Source organism: Neolamprologus multifasciatus, chromosome 7 (genome assembly GCF_963576455.1).
Source record: "Neolamprologus multifasciatus chromosome 7, fNeoMul1.2, whole genome shotgun sequence".
Lineage (NCBI taxonomy): Eukaryota > Metazoa > Chordata > Actinopteri > Cichliformes > Cichlidae > Neolamprologus > Neolamprologus multifasciatus.
Window position 1 is genome coordinate 7,296,086 of NC_140445.1, and position 12,849 is coordinate 7,308,934.

At 38.6% G+C, this 12,849-nt stretch overlaps 1 protein-coding gene across 2 annotated transcripts; it reads left to right on the top strand.

The window, feature by feature from the left end:
- The first annotated feature begins 1,424 nt into the window (after window positions 1-1,424).
- LOC146513663 (uncharacterized) lies at window positions 1,425-11,455 on the top strand. Of its 2 annotated transcripts, none has more exons than XM_085165532.1 (4): window positions 1,425-1,530; window positions 4,728-4,764; window positions 5,782-6,005; window positions 8,117-11,455. In XM_085165532.1, the coding sequence occupies exons 2-4, from the start codon at window positions 4,747-4,749 to the stop codon at window positions 8,223-8,225; spliced, it is 351 nt and encodes a 116-aa protein (XP_085021658.1). In that variant the 5' UTR covers window positions 1,425-1,530; window positions 4,728-4,746; the 3' UTR covers window positions 8,226-11,455. The 2 variants fall into 2 exon arrangements, with proteins under 2 accessions (XP_085021658.1, XP_085021659.1); XM_085165533.1 differs by lacking the exon at window positions 1,425-1,530 and adding an exon at window positions 1,537-1,918.
- The last annotated feature ends 1,394 nt before the right edge of the window (window positions 11,456-12,849 follow it).

A 12,849-nucleotide genomic window follows, 5' to 3' on the forward strand; every position in this document is an offset into this window, starting at 1 on the left:
GGCTGCAGTTACTTAAGGGTGACTGTTGGGTAAGAAACAGGAAAAGATGGCTTTGCGTATTGTGGAGAAAAAACGTTTGAATATAGATGGTTTCTTTTTTAGTAGATACTTTTTGAAATAAAAACTAAGCACCCCCTCAAGGAGTGCTTGACCCTCCGTTGTTAGAGTTAAAAGTAAAGCTGGAGTCAAGCGCACATCTTTATGGAGAGCTTTGTAAATTTTCTTTTCCAGGTTTATAATGTTTTCTGGGGTTATATTTAAGTTTTTCCCCTCAACTTCAGCCCAGAATTTCACCAACAACAACCTCTGTAGTGACTGGCAGAATTCTTTGTCACATTTCATCTCCATTTTGCAGAAGAGCCGCTTAATAAGGTTCCCGGCCAGAACTTCTACAGCTGCTTTGAGTCTTTCATCCTCAGCTTTTAACATCTGCTGAGACACTCTGTCATCTGCAGAAGAATCTTTTGTGGGACTTTTCAACTCTTTGACCTCTGAATCACCTGTAATTTTAGGCTCGCAAGCTGCAGGTGATATCTTTGAGGACTCAAGGTTTTGAGGTGATTTCTCATTCAGCTGGGGTTCTCCAATGTCATCACATGTGTTTTCTTTGCAGTAAGCCTCTTGAATCGTATTTGTTTTCTTTTCACATCTACTTTTCCCATCATCATCATCAGAAATATTTTCCACAGATGTTGCCTCTGATTCAGAGGTTGTGAGTCCTGTAACTACATAATCTTTTTTCTTTCTAACTTTGCAGATAATTGTCAATGGTCCACTTAAATAGTTTAAAAACGTAATTGTATGGCGGAGCAGAGTGTCCATCCTTCTCTTTACAGGCTCTGCGGTCTCCTCGCCTGCAGATACAGCTGAATTCACACTCTCTGTGACCTCTTTGGCAATTAGCTGGTTGAAATTGTCAACGATTTTGCATTGCACCTTCTCTGGAGAGCACAGGACTTCAGCAAAAGATTGAGGAACACTTTCCCTCAAAGTGGACATTACCTGCTTTTGAGATACTGATCTTTTGTTTTTAAGCATTTTCAAAATACACTTTGTTAAAAGCCTTATTACTTCCTGGAGCAGTTCTTTCAGAACACATTTAGTGGATTTATCAGGGGAACCTGCCCATAAATCTTCCCACTGACTGTAAGTAATTAGTTTAAAGGACCTCTCAATGGCAGACTGAACACTGCACATTGTAAATTCATAGCTTGTCAGCATCTTTGTGCTTAGGTTTGTGCTAAGCTTCAAGTGAAGTTGCTTTTTAAATTTTCAGAAAATCTTCAACACTCACACTAACAGGGAGTTTAGTCTCTGTTTATGGGTTTGCAGGCATGAGGTAACATTAAAAGATTAAAGCGTTAGCACTTGACGTCACACACGTTAAAGCAATCAGCCCCGCCCACATTCGATCAAACAGCCATTGCGTCACGCAGCGTTGCCTCTTCGTGTCGCTGGGTGTCGCTGGGTGAAAAGGTGACGTCATTCAGGGGTAAAACCGCAAAGGATTCTAGGAACTCGTGGCAAGAGGTACTAGCGCACGCAGGCTTTCAATCAAAATTTCGTTACACAGCGATAAAAAGAAACACAAAAAATGGCAAGAAGCTGTTGTATTATTAACTGCAATAGCCGGTCGCATGACAGCCACGGGAAGCCGACGGGTAAAGAGATCGGTTGTTGTCGGATTACGTCGTTGAAGAGAAATTGTTCAGCCATGTTTCCGAAGTAACAAAGAGGCGACGGATGGCCTGGATTGCAGCCATTTGAGGCGTTTAGTTTGGTAGTTACACTGGAGGAGCGGAGTGTGGAGTTTAATAACACCGCTGAAAATACTGCGGTTGGTCTACAGGAGGACAGAAATTCGTACGGGTGCTTGAAATGCTTGAAAACGCTTGGATTTTAATGTTGTCTTTTAAAGGTTTGAAAACTGCTTGAAACTATAACTGTATTTCATTCACCACAAATAACTATCTGATTGAATAGTTTTCTTATCAGATAGAGATATCAAGTAGTAGTAATAAATAGTAGTAGTAAATAATTTCCCAGTATGTGTACGTTACACATGCTAATTTTTAAAATTCTCATTATTTTTTTTTCTTAGCTAGCATGTTGACATGCGTTTAGTGTGACGCAATACGGCTAGTGTAGCAGTTAGTTATGGCACATGTACAATGCTACACGTAGGGGAGACCGGGGATAGTTGTAACGTGGGTCAGTTGTAACACTTCCAATTTCTCCAATCAGGGCTAAGTTTCAAATGATGTGACTCATCCTGTGCATGCCCAATTCAGTTCTGCTATCATATGTGAAAAATCAGCACATTTTGTCAAACACAGACAATTTAACACGAAAAAAAGTAATTTGTATGCCAAAAAGTAAGTTTTTCTACTTTATTTCAATTTCTAATAGCATTATCTGCTTTGCAGTTAAACTCATCAAACTTAAATTATGTTTTTTGTATGTCCATGGGGATATTCTGTGTAGGTCTTTAGTGCTAATGTTTTAGCCGTTGGTTGTAATGTTAGCTAGTTCATGGCTATAGGAGTCTGGGTCAGTTGTAACAGCAACAGTCTGGGTTAGTTGTAACAATAATGCAGATGTTACAACTTACCACACTATTTCTTTAACTTATATTAAACAAGTTGGAGCAACGACATCAGCAGAGAGAGGTTCACTGGTCGCATTTGTATATGCGGTTAATGCCATTGGCAACACAATTCCTCCACTGTTTGTGTTCCCACACATACATTATGCAGACCACTGTGTCAGAGATGGACCAGTAGGAAGTATTGGTAGTGGAAATAAATCAGGATGGGTGCAAGAAACAGATTTCCTCATCTTTCTGAAGCACTTTGCAAACCACACCAAGGTAAGCCATGATAAAAAGTAATGGAATTGCGATGCTGGTGAACAACTACATTTTTTCAGCTTCATTGTTATGTTCAAAATTGGTGCAAGAGTTGTAGGTTATAATGCCCACTGAGCCAACGAGGCCAAACTCAAGGAAGACCAACGAAAATTAATGAAATATTCAGTCGCAGAAAATTCCATAATTTGTCTTTTTTGGGGGGTTGGAATATGTTCAAAAGCTAGATTTCTGCATTCACACACACACACACAGCTACATAAATGGCTCTAAGTGCATTCATGTGTTGAATAAACAAAGATTACATGTTAATGTTTTGTCAGTACCCTTATTTCGTTGTGTTACATTTCACCCCAGGATATGTTACAACTAACCCAGACTATGGGGTTAATTGTAACATTTCACTCTTTGTGTTTGAGACCATACCATGCAATGGGTAATTATGCTGCAGAGAAAATAGCTGCGCTATTTAATAGCCGAGACATGTAAATACTTTGCATTACCTTTTGAATCCACTACCTTAAAAGAGCTCCAATTTACAGACAGAAATGTCAAAAATGTTACAACTATCCCCGGTCTCCCCTACACGGCATTTTGGATCACTGAAAACGAGAGTTTGAATACATTTAAGATTTAAATTAAGATTTTCAAAAAACTAAATTTCTGTAGTCAGAAAAGGAAAGGTGAGATTTTTTTCCTTTCTATGTAAAAGATTTGCGTTTTTTCCTCCTTTTTTGAACTTTCTCAGTCTTATAACCACATTTTCTGTTGCACGGGTGCCTTTGCATCCTGCACACCTGGAGATAAGGAACTCACCTCACTCACTCACCTCATTATGTTCACCATATGAACACACTATGAAAAGGATGTACATTTTTACATACAATCTGACAGCAAATGAAAAAAGCAGAAATTGAGATGTAATTTTTTTGGTGGTACTTTATTGATTAATTAATAAATTTTTGGTATTATTTGCTGATTTAAAGAAAATACCTGGAATTAGACACTGATACAAAACTAGTGGAACAAAAAAGAAAGATGGTCTCCACCTGTGTAATCCTTCCTATTTTAAGGGTTATTGCCCCTCTACCCTACGGCATGTTAATTTCATTAACACCAAACATTAACAACCCCCTCTGCTAATTAACCGAGCAGATCAATATCCCAGTTTTAACTGGCTTGATGCTATACGCTGGTTAAAAAGTATTCTTATATTAGTAGTAAACAACTGCAGCACAGCATCTGGTGGTGGTGATGCTTCCTCCTGCTTTTTACAGTATTTCAATGAGCTGAGACAATAAGTGTAAGAGACCGTTTTCTCTGTAAACTAGAAACCGCATCAGAGCGGCAGTGCCTGTCTAATCACTTATTGTCACTTCCTGTCAATGATGAGGATCCTACTGATTGACGGTATGTTATGCACCAGTGCAGCGCATTGTTAAGGCACGTCACTTGCTCGCACTGACGAAGTCTTTTGTTTTTCAGCAGTTTTCTGTCTCCATCTCTATATTTTTCCCAGTTTTATCATTTCTTCTTTCTGTCACCCTCCCCCCCCCTCTCTCTCTTGCTCTAAAACATGTTTTTATCCCATCTTTCTCTGAACAACAGCTGCTTCTAAATATATCCTGCAAAATAAAAGAGTCCTCAATAATAGACCACATGTTGGTGTCTATGTAACACGAAACAACAGGTGTGTGTGTGTGCTTTGAGAGTGACCTCACTGTGATGTGAAGTGATGTGATGTGGGTGGAGTTAGTCTGGGGTTTCTGAAGTATGATTGGCTCGTTGTGTGGCCTGGCCATGCCACCATGTATAAAAAGGAAACCACTCACACACACTCATGCTTATTTCTTTATTGCAGACTGCATTAACCGTTCTCCATGGCTGCTGTCGTTCCTGTGAGTATCTACGTGTGTCTGTGTGTGTCCATGCAGGTGTCTTAATCATCAGAAATAGGTCAGTTCTGTTATTTCTGTATTCGTCATTGTGTCAATGAACTGTGGTGCTGCAGAATCAGCGAAGGTGGCTGAATGAGTGCATGGGAATTTTGTTTCATCCTCCATGTTATTCAAATGTAATACAATTTTAAAAATTGTAGGACAATAGAAACGGTATTGATTTCTTTGTGCATGATCAGTGTGTGTGTGCGTGCATGCCTGCATTAATAAAGAACTGTTGGTACGCCAGTGCAAGCGATCAAGTATCAGTCCTGTAAATGAATCTGCAGAGCTGAATTCTCTTTGCGAGATCAATCCTCCTTTGTGTGTGGGTTTCTGACATAGAGGGCGATCAAGTCAGTCAAGAAGACAGCCACTCCTGTGCTAATTAAAAGTGTGCGTGTGTGTGTGTGTGTGTGAGGGTGTGTAACATTTGAAGTGTGAATGTCAGAGGCAAGATTGCGTGGTCCTATTGTGTTCCGCTGCCTGAGCTACAGTATCTATTATGCTCCAATAGATTAACAGGCTGGGATGCCAACAATAGCGAGATGCAATTAAATACTTATCTGTATTTCCCATGATGCATCAGCGGTTGAATGATTTGTTAGATAACAGGGTGTGCAAAAATAGAGCAGAACAAAAATAACAAATACAGTTCCAAAGAAGTTGGGACTGTGTAGAATGTAAATAAAAAGCAGGTACAATAGTTCGTGAATGTAATAATCTCACACAATATATCACGTTTAAACGTACATATTTTACTATTTCATGACAAACGTTACCTTAATTTGGATTTGATCTTGAGCAACATATCTCAAAAGTGTTGGGATGGGTAAAACAACAGGCAGTGACATGATTGGGTATTAAAAGAACTTAAACACAGCTGCTATAATACATGATTCATACACTGAATGATTTTGTAGGAAAATACTTTGTGCATATGCTAAAAATAACAAACTCTCCATCCTTGAATCCCAGTTTGCGTCCTGCTATGCCAGCGTTCAGCCCCTGCAGCTATTCGGAAGGGGACCCAGAGGGGGCAACTATTTGTTGCTTCTCACACATCGGGGTCCCCGCTGCGCCCCGCGTCCCCGCCTGGCATACCACGCTCCTAAGATGACCCTGCGGCAGATCTGTCGCATGCTGAAGGTGATGAAGCAGATCAGGAACAGAGAAGCTGCTGCCGCTGCGTCTCCCACCAGGTGACTTACATCTTTAGTTTGTGATCAATAACCAGAGCTGTGATTGACACAAAATAGTTAAAAATTCAAATGAATGTAACTGTAGCTTTAAATACTAACAGGTGCAATCACAGAAGTATTAAAGAGAACTGAGTATTCAAATTCAAAACAATTTCTTATTCAGAGGATATAGAGGGTTTTATATACATATATATGTATATGTATATATATATGTATATATATATATATATATATACATATATATGTATATATATATATATATATATACATATATATATGTATATATATATATATATATATATATATATATATACACACACACATATATATATACATATATACACACATATACATATTATACACATATATATATGTATATATATACATATACATATATATATATACACACACACATATATACATATATATACACATATATATACATATGAAACCTCCATCCTATGTGTAAGATAAAGAGAGGGAGAAAAAATGACCTACATCTGGCCTAAACAAAATATATTGTTTGCGGTTTTAGGTCCTCTCCTTCATAATAGAGGTCTACGGAAAAATTATTTTCTTGTTGCAGGAGATCTTTTTAATTGCAGTATCATAAATGATCACTTAGAAAGTGGCTAGCCTAATCGTTGGCGCCATTTTTAGCTCTCTTGTAATAAAGAGGCTAATACTAGTTTGTAAGTCGGCTGATGGTAGGACTAGAGAAGGACAGTATTCTTTGATTGGTGTTTTCTTTTCTTTTTTTTGATAGCACAGCTGATCCAATGTGGTGTGTGGATCGTATATAAAATAACTAGTCCCTGAAGCTTGGGTTCTTTCTAATAGCCTGCATGGGGTGTGTGCACTGCTTGCAAAAAAAAAGACAAATTATGCTAAATCTATGAGATAATGATCCTCAGATAATTATTAATAAAGTAAACATTTTGGGTATTTTGCAGTAAACTCAAATGTTATTTTACGGTTTGTTTGTTTGTTTAAAAAAAAAAGTATATTATTTATTTTGTAAGGTATTGTCCATGTAGAGTAAAGTAATAGTAAAACTGGGTGAGTCAATACGGGTGTGTGTAGCGTCCCGAAGTTCAATGTGCAATGTCCAAGCCTCATTTGCATGTTGTCACCAAAAAGCAGCAGTCTACAAAACCTATAGTGTTACCAGCAGTAAACACAAAGTGAAGCTTTTGGCCTAGTGATCATTACACTGTGTAGCATGCGTTTAAAAAATAATAGTAATAATATCACCTGGAGTTTCTGAGTATCATCTTTTGTGATTAAGGTTCATTAATTATAAGACATGAAACAGAACAGAAATGTTTCAAAGGATACAAACACAAAAAGACTTCTTAAAACAAACTGAGTACTTACTAACGCTGCTACCTCTAAAAACTGTCAAACGTCTCAAATGAGGCCAAGTTTACTAAAGGGCAATATTACTGACTATGTTTAAATAATATAAGACAAACCATGTTCAAGTCACCTTTAAATAAACAAAAAAAAAAAAAATTAACAGCATTTATTTGTTGTCTGGTTTCACTTATGGTTAAATACATTTTATTGAGACTTGATGGCGTGATAAGTGAAAAACTAATGTAGGTGTTAAAGCTTTCTGTCTGGTGATAATGTAGCTACAAATATTAACTAACGAGTGCTCAGTAATTCATTAATAAATGGATTCTGGGCTGTATTCATCCATTTTGCTTGGGTTAGGTTGAACCAGTTAATAGCTCACATAAGGCTGATGCATGCAATTTATTATTAAAGCTTCACATTGCAGCGCCTAAAGACCAACCTTGACTATCAGTATCTGTACAATTGAAGTTCAGAAAGTACTGTTTCTTTAGTGATAATGAAAAGCATGCAGATTTGTGTGTCCACCCATTAGGATGATTACTACATTATTGATGCGTGAGGGTAATAACCACAGTGTCTGTGCTGGTCTTGGCTGCCCCAGACTGGACAGTGATCACATCAGTGATTCTACCAGCAGAGGCCACAGGAGCTGGCTGTTAATTATTAAATGCTCCCGTGTCACCACCAGAACAAACAATCACACTTCCTCTTCTCATTTCTCTGTGTCTGGTTTCTCTCTGTGTCCACAGGAAGCAGGGCTCTGCATCTCCGGCTCCGGCGTCTCCAGGCGCCAAGTCAGAGAAGAAATGTGTCCCCAGCTGTCTCAGGCGCAAGCGCAGCATAAAACGTGTGAGCTGACCCGTGACACCCGGATGATTTCAAACTTATTACCTAGAAGAAACCTATTTACTATCACATTCACGGTGACGTGGGAGATCATCATCTTCAGTCCCCCTCCAGTGAAAAGGCTTTAATGAATTATCTAATGATGCTGGAGGGGCGGACACTTGACTTGCAGCCCACTAGGAGAGGATGAAATGGTCTTATTCCCTCCTGGTTTAGAAAGCGGAGTTCCTCTTAAGATTTTTTTTTAAAGACAAAAATACTTTAAGCTACCATTTTTAAAGCCAGTTATTGTTGGTGGTAATCATTTGATGGATTGTTTGATGTTTATTTTTAATTCATTTTGTCCCCTCCAGTCTCCAAATTCAGGACTTTTATTAAATTTTCTCATTCTCTACTTAACCTCCACTTTACCTCTGGACATGTTTTTGTAACTGTGTTTTGTTGTTTCTTTTCAAACACTTTAGACCAGTTTGATAATTATACCTTGTTTGCTTATTGAACAAAAGCATGTTCTATATGTTTCTTTCAGTATTGACACAGCCACCTCTGGCAGATGTGATGGTAGTCAACCGTTTCAGAAATCCTAAAGCTTAAAATAGTAAAATGGCAGCTGATTCCTCTGTGCTGTTCTTTACATGCAGTGTTTTATTTGTGTGTTTATTTATCTGTGCAATAAAGCTTTAAGAAGTTAGTGATAAATTTTTTTTGCTTTTGAATAAAAACAAAAGAAAAAAGATTAAAATTAAAGCTTTCAAAGTAGCCTTTGACTTCCACAGCATATTAACACACTCACGTCCACCTCCATCTGGTTAGTTTTGTCATATATTATTAAAAGTTATTACATTCAAATGTTCAAACTATAAGAACAATAAACATGACATCAATCAGACTATGTAACGTATCCTCGAAGGGTAAAAATGCATCTTATGGTGTCCCAATGATTCAGTAGCTGTTTCTCCTCCAGCAGGAATCACTTGCAGTATGTTTTCGGTCATTGAGGTTTGTGGGCATTCAGTTTTATGCACAGCATTTTAGGCTGTCAGACAGATGGCCTCACTCACTTTGACTCTAGAATGCTTTGTTATGCAAAGGATTTCATGGTCAATGCAACTGCAAATCATCATCCCTCTACCACTGTGCTTCACAACTGGTATGAGGTGTTTCTGCTGAGATGCCGTGCTTGGTTTTCTGCAAATGTGGTATTGGATTATGGCCAAATGCTTCCATTGTGGTCTCATCTGTCCAAAGGACATTGTTCAGATGCAACTTTAAAACCTAAATATTGCTGCAAAGTTTTTCTTAAACAGCCCTTTGAACAAGCTACTCTTGTTCAGTCTTTTTTTAATTATTCTGTCATGATGCTGAACCCGAAATTCCTCCAAATCCATCCATCAGAGTGTGAATGTGGGTGTAAGTTAGAAAGCACTTAAAGGCGTAGAATAAAGTGCTGTATGAAAGAGTGATGAATGTGGCTTGCATAAAGCATTCTGAGTGCTCGGCTACAGTAGAAAAGCATTATAATAATGAATGGCTCATACAGAGTCATCTTAGAGAAAGTAGCACTAACCAGAAAACACTTTTTGCTTTTAATCCAGTGATCGTGACGTCTAAGGTCCTGTGTCAGGTCTTTGCTACATTTCTTTCCTATTTATTAAAGAAATTACTTTCAGGTATTGTTCATCTGCTGCCACGTCTTTCTTTTGGGTTTTGATCGGTGTTGATCAGTGTTAACAGCTCAAAAACAAACAAAGAAAAAAAACCCAAAACATTCCTTTGAAAGTGATCAGGTACACAGACTGGACTGAAAACTTTGAAAGAGCTTCACAAAGCCAGGAGCCAGGAAGTCTGAATTCTAAGAAACAAAGTAAAAAGAGATGCAGGAGTGACAAGACTGTCACACAGCGCCGTAATGCACCTGTAAAGTAAGACGGCTTAATTACTGATCTTAAGCATTAGATGCTTTGGGGGAAAACACTCATGTCCATCCTTTTCCTTTTGCTCATCTGGAGCCGGGTGGCAGGGGCAGTAGCCTAAGCAGGGAAGCCCAGAGCTCCCTCTCCCCAGCCACCTTCTCTAGCTTATCCGGGGAAAATCGAGTCGTTCCCAGTTCCCAGGCCAGCCAAGAGATATAATCTCTCCAGGATGTCCCCGGAGCCTCCTCCAGGTGGGACATGCCCAGAACACCTCACCCAGGAGACACCCTATCCGATGCCCGAATTTCTGCCGCTTGCTTCCGCAATCTTGACCTTGTGGTCACTAATCAGAGCTCGTGACCATAGCTGAGGGTAGAGATATAGATCGACCTGTAAATCGAGAGCTTGGCTTTTTTACGCTCAACTTTCTGTTGACCGATACAGCATCTGCAGTCATTCAAACATGACGTACAAATGTGGGTTGCAGCAAAGATGTGAAGCAATGTGTAATTTATGAACAAAACACACAAAGAAGCCAAATCCGTGAGGCACCATTTTAGCAATAAAAGCATGGATGTAATAAATGAGATTAACAGTGACTTTGTTCTATTAAAGAGTCTAATAAGGCTCAGAGCGAACCTACACAATATTAGGAATCTGTGGTAGATAAATGCAATTCTGCCATTGCTCACTTTATTAATTGCATCTTATTTCTAGAATTTTTTGAAACTGTCAATCCAAAAAGGTGTCATATAAAGCCACAATATTTTTTAACTAAAGAAGCTAAAGTGTTCATATTATTCAAAGAAAAGAAGACCCAACATGTTGATGAAGAGGTATCACGTGAACCAACAGAAAGGCAGTCAGATGGAGAAGTAGTCACTGTAAAAGGATCACAAAGTTCAGAACTCGCTGTTTGTTTACAGCCCAGAATTATTCATTTGCTGGCTAAATAATGTGGAAACTACAGGTCACCTGTACATTTGCACACGAGTATGTGTGTGTGGACAAAGAGAGCGGACAGTGGCCACCACTGATCACACAACACTACTGTTAAAAGTTTGATGTGTGTGTTGGTGTTGGAGAGTAAGCGAACATGAGCGAGGAGTCAGGTTGTAGGACAGGAAGCCTTCCTTTTTTCAGTATAAGAAGAAAGCCAATACTTCAGACCTGGACACAACAATAGCAACTAATGCTGGTGACCTGTAAAAGACAGCTATGCGTTGTGATCAACCATTCATTGTACTGGTTTAACATTAAATAAACAAACAGGTCAAATAGACTGGTGTCCCCTGACTGTGCTGTAACACAATCTCATATTTCGTCTCTGAAAACAATGCTAAATAAAACTGGTATTCATTTACAATAGAAAACATGTAGAAAATGTACAATTTAAAGAAAAATTCAGCAACTGAAGAATTTGAAAGTAAATTAAAACAAAATATAATTTTACATTAAATAAAAAAGTTTTAAACTTAATTAAAATAAAACATGTCTTAAATTAAAATAAGTAAACTGTCATGTTTATTGCTGCCATTCTTGCTCAGAAAAAGGATCAACATGCTCTGAAGTCAGAGCACAAAAACCTTTTTTGTAACAAAATATCGATTTCTGCTGTCCCTGTATCGATACATTATTAGCAAACAAAATATCACGATACTACACAGTATCGATTCCCCCCCCCCCCCCCCACCCCTACCACATGCATCACTAACTTCGACCCCACATGATCCTGCACTGGATCAGCACTGTCAATTTCTTGCACCCCACAAGAGCTGCAGCTTTTGGAGATGCTAAAACCTGTACATACTGTTCAGCAACGATGGGGCCTTTCCAGATGTGCAAGCTGTACCCCCATACCATGAAATATGCGGCCTTTTGAACCGAGTGTTGACAATCAGGATGAACAATACAGTGCCTTTCCTGGACTTGGGACATATGGCTTCTTCTTTGCACGATAGAGCTATAGCTGGGTTTGTGGATGAACTGTAATTTCTGAAAGTCTTCCTGATTTCTCCAGATTCTCAGAACCTTTTGATGTTATGTTTTCAAAAATGTTATATAGTGAACACCAACAGATGAGGAACATAAGAAAATATTGTCTCCCTGTTATCTTGAAACATGCAGAAATTTGTGACTTTTCCTGTTTTGGGCACCAAATTGAGATTTGCATAATTTGCAAGTCATAACTCCCTGCAGCCCTCCAGATACAGGCAGCAAACATTCCAGGAGCATGTGTTTTAACTATGACAAAGTCATGTGAATTTGAAGCAATATCAGGGTTCTGCTGGCTAATCAAACCAATTTATTAGCACAGTATTGAAAAGAACAATAACAGCGTTTCAGACTTGTGATGGTGAGTGACTGTCAAACGTGTTGAATATGCAAATATTTATCACGCCACTGCAGTCCTCCTCGATGCTTTGAATACTTATGTATTTTTCAGCTTGTACTGGTTTTACTTTCTGCCACTTTTTTTGTTTCTTTACACAGAGAACTTTCACGGACAACACCAAACAGCAGAGGACAAGGTAGTGACCAGGCTGCTCATACCCCCTCATCAGCTAAACGGTAGCAATGGGACTACATATAGCACTGTGCAAAACTTTGGAGCTACCCCTCATTTCCTTATATTTTGCTGGGAAAATTGGAAACATATATGGAAATACAGCACATGGCTCCATAAGACCTGCTGTCACTGATTTACAGTCTAGTTCTTGTGT